At 52.9% G+C, this 8,187-nt stretch overlaps 1 protein-coding gene across 1 annotated transcript in view; it reads right to left on the reverse strand.

Moving 5' to 3' along the window:
* Positions 1–564: 564 nt before the first annotated feature.
* Positions 565–8,187, reverse strand: part of LOC107123415 — a 10,130-nt gene continuing 2,507 nt past the window's right edge. The window contains exons 3-7 of the mRNA XM_015426661.1: positions 7,983–8,071; positions 5,452–5,562; positions 1,828–1,896; positions 967–1,167; positions 565–645 (exon numbers count right to left, since the gene is read on the reverse strand). Of these exons, the coding sequence (XP_015282147.1) occupies positions 565–645; positions 967–1,167; positions 1,828–1,896; positions 5,452–5,562; positions 7,983–8,071 (551 nt within the window). The remainder of the gene's footprint in view (positions 646–966; positions 1,168–1,827; positions 1,897–5,451; positions 5,563–7,982; positions 8,072–8,187) is intronic.

Genomic DNA, 8,187 nt, shown 5'->3' on the forward strand with positions numbered 1-8,187 from the left:
CCACTGGTGGACCTCCTGATGGCATTGGTATTTCTGGCCACTGTGTGTTGGACTGGGTGGGCCATTGGCTTGATCCAACATTGACTTCTCTTATGTTCTTATGTTTGGGGCAAGTGATGCTCTGAATTCCTGGTGCTTGAGAGGCAACAGTGGGAGGGCTCCTAGTGTCCTGGCCCCACTGCTGGACCTCCTGATGGCCCCTGGTATCTTTGGCCACGGTGAGAGTTTTGGACTAGATGGGCCACTGGCCCAACACTGGCTTCTCTTATGTACGACTTGGGAAGGCCACAGTTTGGACCCCACCTCTGCCACCGGCTCATCCGGTGGACCTGAGGAAGACACCCTCTCCACCTGAAAGGGGAGGACAGGAAAACCGGCCTGCTTTCCAGAGCTGCTGGAAGGATAATGACAACGCTGCCTGTGCCAAAACTGTATTCTGCACCAGGTGAGAGTGGGCAGTGCTGTTGAAGCAATAGACTTCCTGCACAAGCGCAACGCTTTCGTATTCAGAGCTGAGTAACGTTTGGAGGCTCGGGGGGGGGGGGGGGGGCGCAAAACCACACTCTATTTTCTTGGGGAGCTTCCTTTGATCTTGAGGATGAAGACGTACGGCCCGTCGTCCCATGTCGTGGTCATCGCTGGCAGCTGGGTGTGAAAAAACAATGCGTTCCACCTGAGCCATCAGCCATCAGCAGCTTCCCAGCCCTGTCAACCACCCCATTCTCTCTGCCCTGTGGCCCCCCAAAATCACCCGTTTTCTGGGACAACATCCCCCCCCCCACACACACACTGTTGTTCTTTCTCACTGGATTCCAGGCAAGAATTGTGTCTTTTCTGAATGGGGGGTTGGGGGGAGTTTGTTGCTGAAAAATTCCACCCAGGAAGAAAACAGGGGCCTCGCGGGGTGCACAGGGGGTACCCGCGGCCCCTGGAAAACCTCCTCCCACCTCCATCTCCGCCACCAACCTCTTTTTTCCCCTTCCCCGGAGAGTCTTTTTTCTTTACACCGTCTTTCGCCTCCTCTGCAGAAGCAGGGACTTTTTCCTGGGCCGCACCTTCCTTCTGCTCTGTGCCGGGCTTTGGTGCGGATTCCGGCTTCTTATTGGGGGGAGTGTTCTGGTCTTTTGGCGCTTCGGGGGCTTCCCTCTTCGTCTTGCCAGGCGGGCCCTGTGAGTGAAATGCAGGAATTGGCAAAGGGCGGAAGAGGAAGGGTGTGCAGGCTCGGGGGACGGGCGCTCCCGGTATCCTGGGAGAGGGGACCCGTCTCTTCCTCCCCAACCCAGGAAGCCACCACCGGGGACCCCCCGTGGGCCGAGCGTGCCACCCAGCCATCTGCTCTTTAATTATAACAAACCAACCACCGACAGGCTCGGGGGACGGATGAGTCACAGATCTCACCGTGAGGGAAACGCATTAAATGGGACTGAGAGATCACAAGGCTGGTGTGGAGATCACCGCCACAAAGGAACCAAACGCGTGGTGGCGGATTGGGAAATTAAAAAGCCCCGAGGGGCCAGGCCGAAGCCCAGGGAACCCCAGCGCCACCGGAACTCAGCACCACTCCTGGGCACCCGCGTCCCTCTGCAGGACAGGACCCGCTAGGAATTCCCCTTGCAAGGGGGTGGGCCGCTCTGTCCCGGACAAAAAGTCTGGGGCGTGGACAGATGTTCCCCAAAGAGCTGAGATCCAAAGAGGCGGCGGTGGGGAGAAGAAAGGTCTCGTTCAACCTTACCGCTGGCCCACCATGAGATCCCAGACCAACTGACGTTGGCCAAGCTGTCCCTCCAATCCCCCACCCCACCCCGTTTCCGGCGTGTCGCAACTGACCAAACTGGGAGCCCGGAACTCTTGTGGAAGTTCCAGCTTCCGGGGCAGAGGAAGTTCCCAAGTGTGCAGCTGAAAGAGAAAAGGAGGAAGAAGAGGTTGGCGACCGGGGTTCTTTCCCTCTCTCCCCCCCCCCCCCAATTTCAGTTTTTCCCCCCCCCCCCCCCCCCCCCCCAATTTCTTTGTCCCCGCTCCCACCTCCCCGCTCGGAGGCGACCCTTCGCCGCCACTGGAATCGAGTGCACCGCGCCCATCTTCCCTTGGGGCCAAAGGGAACCCCCTTTTCCCTTCCCTTCGTCGCGCTTCCGGAAGCTGCAGCTGGTGCAAAATGCCGCGGCCAGGCTGTTGGTGGGACTCCCGATTCGGGAGCACATCCAGCCTGTGCCAAAGACATTGCACTGGCTGCCTACAGCATACCGGATCAGCTTCAAGGTGCTGGTTCTTACCTTTAAAGCCCTTTATGGCCAGGGACCGACATACCTGAGGGACCGCCTTTAACCATATATAACCCAGAGAGCACTACGGTCGGGGTCACAACATCGACTAGTTATTCCAGGCCCCAGGGATGCCAGGATTCCTGCGACCAGAGCCAGGGCCTTTTCAGTGGTTGCTCCCCACTGGTGGAACAAGCTCCCGGAGGAGATCAGGGCCCTGCGGGATCTTGTGCAGTTCCGCAGGGCCTGCAAGACGGAGCTCTTCCGCCAGGCTTTTAATTGGGAGCCGCCCACCACTACCATCAATGCCCACAATTAACATCTGTGGTGTAAGGCCAGCCTAACGGACATTGTATTTACCATCCTGTGGAGTCCAGAGACAGAGATCCTTAGGCCTTTACTGGCACGCCACAGGTTAAAATAAAACGTTCCATAATCATAAATTTAAAAGGCTTCAGGGGGAAAAAACGGGGGGGGGGGGGGGACGGGACATTTTTTTCTGATTTTTCCAGGCCTTCACATCTCTATCTGGGAGTGCTCCTGGATCCCTCCTTAACCATGGAGGCCCAGGTGGCAGCCACTGCTAAGTCAGCCTTTTACCATCTCCGGCTGATTCAGCAGTTGGTCCCCTTCCTCGACCGTGATGACCTGGCCACAGTGATCCACGCGACGGTCACCTCGAGACTAGACTACTGTACCGCTCTCTATATGGGGCTGCCCTTGTCGCAAGTTCGGAGGCTGCAGCTTGTGCAGAATGCCGCGGCTAGGCTTTTGATGGGTCTCCCTAGATGGGAGCACATCGGGCCTGCGCTGAAGGCACTGCACTGGCTGACAATAGCATACCGAGTCCGCTTCAAGGTGCTGGTACTTACCTTTAAAGCCCTATGTGGCCAGGGTCCAACATACCTGAGGGACCGCCTTTCCCCATACAGACCCCAGAGAGCACTTTGGTCGGGGTCAAAAAACCGTCTAACTATCCCAGGCCTTAGAGATGCCAGGCTCACTGCTACCAGGGCCAGGGCGTTTTCGGTGGCGGCTCCTACCTGGTGGAACGAGCTCCCGGAGGAGATCAGGGACCTGCGGGACCTAGTACATTTCCGCAGGGGCCTGCAAGACGGAGCTCTTCCGCCAGGCCTTTGGAGCCGCCACCACTAACACCGTTACCAACGAGTGAGACCCTATAGTGGGAGAGCCCTTATCCACCGGACTCTTTCATTACCGCCTGAGCTATTTACCCAAGACAACTGCAGAAGACCAAGGAGCTGGCGGTGAAATGAAGAGATTACATTTGCTAGCACTTTATCATGTCCTTGGTTTTAACACTGCGATTCTATTTACTGATGCTGCGATTTTATGTGTATTGTCGGCATTTTTATCCTGTTTTTGTAAGCCGCCCTGAGCCGGCCTTGGCTGGGCGGGAGGAATAAAAAACTAATAAATCACATCAAATCAACCCAAGTGGCTGTCCCATCCTTTTTCCCTCACAACAACCTGGCAAGGTAGGGTTCAGAACATAAGAGAAGCCAATGTTGGATCAGGCCAATGGCCCATCCAGTTTGACACTCTGTGTCACACAGTGGCCAAAAATACCAGGTGCCATCAGGAGGTCCAGCAGTGGGGCTAGGACACTAGAAGCCCTCCCACTGTTGACCCCCCCAAGCACCAAGAAGACAGAGCATCACTTGCCCCAGAGCCCCTATCTATACCTTGTCCTCTTGAAGCTGTCCATGGTTGTAGCCACCGCCACCTCCTGTGGCAGTGAATTCCAAGTGTGAATCACTCTTTGGGTGAAGAAGTACTTCCTTTTATCCGTTCTAACCCGACCGCTCAGCAATTTCATGGAGTGCCCACAAGGAGTTCTTGTCTTGCGAGAAAGGGAGAAAAGTACCTCTTTCTCAACCTGCTCCATCCCATGCATAATCTTGTAAACCTCAATCATGTCACCCCTCAGCCGTCGTTTCTCCAAGCTAAAGAGCCCCAAGCGCTTTAACCTTTCTTCATAGGGAAAGTGTTCCAGCCCTTTGATCATTCTAGTCGCTCTTTTCTGCACTTTTTTCCAATGCTATCATATCCTTTCTGAGGTGTGGTGACCAGAACTGTACACAGCAGTGTTCCCTCTAAGCTGAGTGAGTGTGAGCTAGCTCACAGTTTTCTAGCCTCCGGCTCACACATTTTTTGTCTTCGCTCAGGAAGAACAGCTCCAGAGCAAACTAATTTATACGGTTGCCAAATCGCTCGCTCACAGTTTTAATACCTGCAGCTCACAAAGTAGAATTTTTGCTCACAAGACTCCACAGCTTAGAGGGAACACAGTACTCCAAATGAGGTCGCACCATCGATTTATACAGGGGCATGATGATACTGGCTGATTTGTTTTCAATTCCCTTCCTCATAATCCCCGGCATAGCGTTGGCCTTTTTTGTCGCAGTCGCACACTGTCTCGACATTTTCATTGAGTTGTCTACTACGACCCCAAGATCTCTCTCTTGGTCACTCTGTCAGTTCGGACCCCATCAACGTGTATTTATAGTTAGGGTTTTTGGCCTGGGGCTGAGACAGGATAACGTGAGCTTTCGGGCCGAGCAGGGATCTGAACTCGGGTTTCTGGTGCCAGCCTGGTGGACCCTAACCACTAGCCCCCGTTGGCTTGTATGACTTCAGAAGGCTTCTTTGGTTTCTACCTGGAGTCCCTTTTGTCCTCACATTGGCCTCACCACAACTCACCCTGGACCTCCTCCTCCTCCTCCACAAATTGGGCATTTCACCATACCTGGCCAAACATTCCCCCCCCCGTATCGCCTTTCGCCCCTCAAACTTTCTGCCCCAGAACCAGTGTCCCCTCTAAGCTGAGTTAGCGTGAGCCAGCTCACAGTTTTTTAGCCTCCGGCTCACACACTTTTTTTGTCTCTCGGCTCAGGAAGGAGGGCTCCGGAGCAAACTCACTGATGCGGCGGCCAAATTGCCTGCTCGCGACTTTAATGCTGGGAGCTCACAGAGTGGAATTTTTGCTCCCATAGCTTAGAGGGAGCATTGCCCAGAAACTGTCTGTCTCATTGCTGCCCCCACCGACCCACCCGAATTCAGTCCCCTCCCTCACAGCTTCCCTTCTCCACACCCGGGCCCTTGAATCCGGTGCCGTTCCCCAGAAACGGAGCGTCCCCGCCCCTTCGACCCGCCATTTTGGATTTCCCACCTCATTGAGACTGTGACAGTCGATCTGTTTGGTATCGTAGACGTACTGGCCGCCCCCCACGACGCTGTCTGTGTATTGGTATCTGTTCAGGTAGCTGAGGGCTTTCTTTTCCTGGAGGGGAAAAATAAAATGGCGGGGAACGGGATGCAATTTGATATAGTTCCCCAACGAGACCCTTGTCTGAGCTGATAGCATCTAATCACAAAGCTCAATTCGAGTCCAGCAGCACCTTCAGACACCAACAAGATGTTGGGGGTATGAACTTTCACACACAGGCGCACACACGGATGTCCACTGGTATTCATTAGGGGACACACACACATGAACAAACATGAGGCTGTCTTATACCGAATCAGTCCACTGGTTTGTCAAGGTCAGTACGGTCTACCTTGACCGGCAGCAGCTCTCTAGGGTCACGAGTCTGGGGATGAACTTCTTGCCAAGTTTATTTACATTTATTTACAATCCTAAGAACATCAGAAAAACCCTGTTGGATAAGACCCGTGGTACATCTAGTCGGGCATCTTGCCTCTCACAGGGGCCAGCCAGTTCCTACGGAGGGCCAACAACAGGACAGAGAGGCCGAGGCCTTCCCCTGATAAGAACCTCAGAAGAGCCCTGCTGGGTCAGACCAGTGAGGGTCCCTCTAGTCCAGCCTCCTGTCTCACATAGTGGCCAACCAGTTCCCCTGGAGGGCTAACAACAGGGCAGAGAGGCTGAGGCCTTCCCCTTATAACAACCTTAGAAGAGCCCTGCCGGATCAGACCAGTGAGGGTCCCTCTAGTCCAGCCTCCTGTCTCACATAGTGGCCAACCAGTTCCCCTGGAGGGCTAACAACAGGGCAGAGAGGCTGAGGCCTTCCCCTTATAACAACCTTAGAAGAGCCCTGCCGGATCAGACCAGTGAGGGTCCCTCTAGTCCAGCCTCCTGTCTCACATAGTGGCCAACCAGTTCCCCTGGAGGGCTAACAACAGGGCAGAGAGGCTGAGGCCTTCCCCTTATAACAACCTTAGAAGAGCCCTGCCGGATCAGACCAGTGAGGGTCCCTCTAGTCCAGCCTCCTGTCTCACATAGTGGCCAACCAGTTCCCCTGGAGGGCTAACAACAGGGCAGAGAGGCTGAGGCCTTCTCAGGATGTTGCTTCCTGGCTCTAGGATTCAAAGGATTAGTGCCCCTGAATGTGGAGGTTCCCCTCAGTCACCATGGCTAGTAGCCATTGGTAGGCTTCTCCATGAATCTGTCCAATCCCCTTTTCAAGCTGTTTATTCCTGTGGCCCTCACGACACCCTCTGGCAGCCCCTTCCACATCCGAATCACTCTCTGTGTAAAGTAGTGTTTCCTTTCGTCCGTCCTGAACCTACTGCCCATCAGGTTTGTTGGATGCCCTCAAGTTCTAGTCTTTTGGGAGGGGGATAAAAGATTTCTCTCTGTTATCTCTCTCCATCCCAGGCACAGTTTTAGAAACCTCTCTCACGTTCTCCCTTAAGTCGTCTCTCTTCTAAACAGAAAGGTCCCAGACTCGTCAGCCTTTACTCCTAGGAAAAGGGCTCTGTGACGTCCTCCTTATTGGGGAGGACTATTTTCCCTTTAAAAGTGTTCTTTATTTTCTTTTACTGGGTATCTACGGCTGCCACCAGGAAATTTAAGGATTTCCAAACCTTTTATACTTTACTGTTGTTCTTACTATTTTGGTAGACTGAGTTCAAGGCTTACGAGGAACTAAAACATGAGGCTGTCTTATACCGAATCAGACCACTGGTTTGTCAAGGTCAGCACGGTCTACCTGAGGAAGTATTTATTTCAGAGCTGGTATACTTGAATGAAAGAGGATTTATTGAAATAAAGCATAAATAAGAGAGTAGTACAATGTAACTAGTAATGTGTAAATACTGAACAATTGCTTTGGTATCCCACACAATCTTCTCCCTCTCTGACAGGGATCTTTGCATGTAACTTTGTAACACTTGTTTATCTCAATGCCATATACGTTTACTGTTTCACTCTAGCCTGTCACTCAGACTTTCCTTTAACTCTTGTTCACTTAAACTTTACTGTTTCCTAGACACTCAGCTTTCAGCTTACAACGGCTTCAACACAGAACTGCTTGTCTCTCCTTTCACACACAGAACTAACAGAACTTATCAACTGTCAAACCTGTAACTGTAAAACCTGACTGACATACATACTCATCCACTCATTTTCACTTCCAAAACCCCTCCCCCTCTCTGTCAACCACCAATCATACCACACTTGCCTCTCTCAACCACTCTAGTCTACTTACCACAGCCATGCAACCAAACTTTTAAAGAGACACACACACACCAAAAACAAGGAATCATTACAGGCTCCAAATCAATTATCTGGTTAAAAGGCAGGCAGTTCTTCAACTCAGAATTCTGCTCATCGTCTGGCAACTTGCGTCTTTAAGATGTTTCCCTGCTGGGGAGATGCGGCCCTCCGGCACCCCGTATCCACAATTCCTCCCCCGTCTGTCTCCACCCGCCAAGCAAAAGATGAGCCCAGCCGCTTACGTTGATGTAGACTTCGTCGTGACACCGAGAGCTGCGCAGGTAGCAGGTGATGCTAAGGACCGTGTCTGGGACACACGTCTCATTCAGAACTGCAAAGCAAAACGTACCTCAGCCGTAGAACTGAAAGCCAGGAAATCCCCCCCCGAGGTCTCACTTCCCTCAAACCCAGCAGTTCCCAAACTCCTCACAGGAGGAATGCTCTTTC

The sequence above is a fragment of the Gekko japonicus genome, unplaced genomic scaffold (assembly GCF_001447785.1).
Source record: "Gekko japonicus isolate JY-2015 unplaced genomic scaffold, Gekko_japonicus_V1.1 scaffold2140, whole genome shotgun sequence".
NCBI classification, from domain to species: domain Eukaryota; kingdom Metazoa; phylum Chordata; class Lepidosauria; order Squamata; family Gekkonidae; genus Gekko; species Gekko japonicus.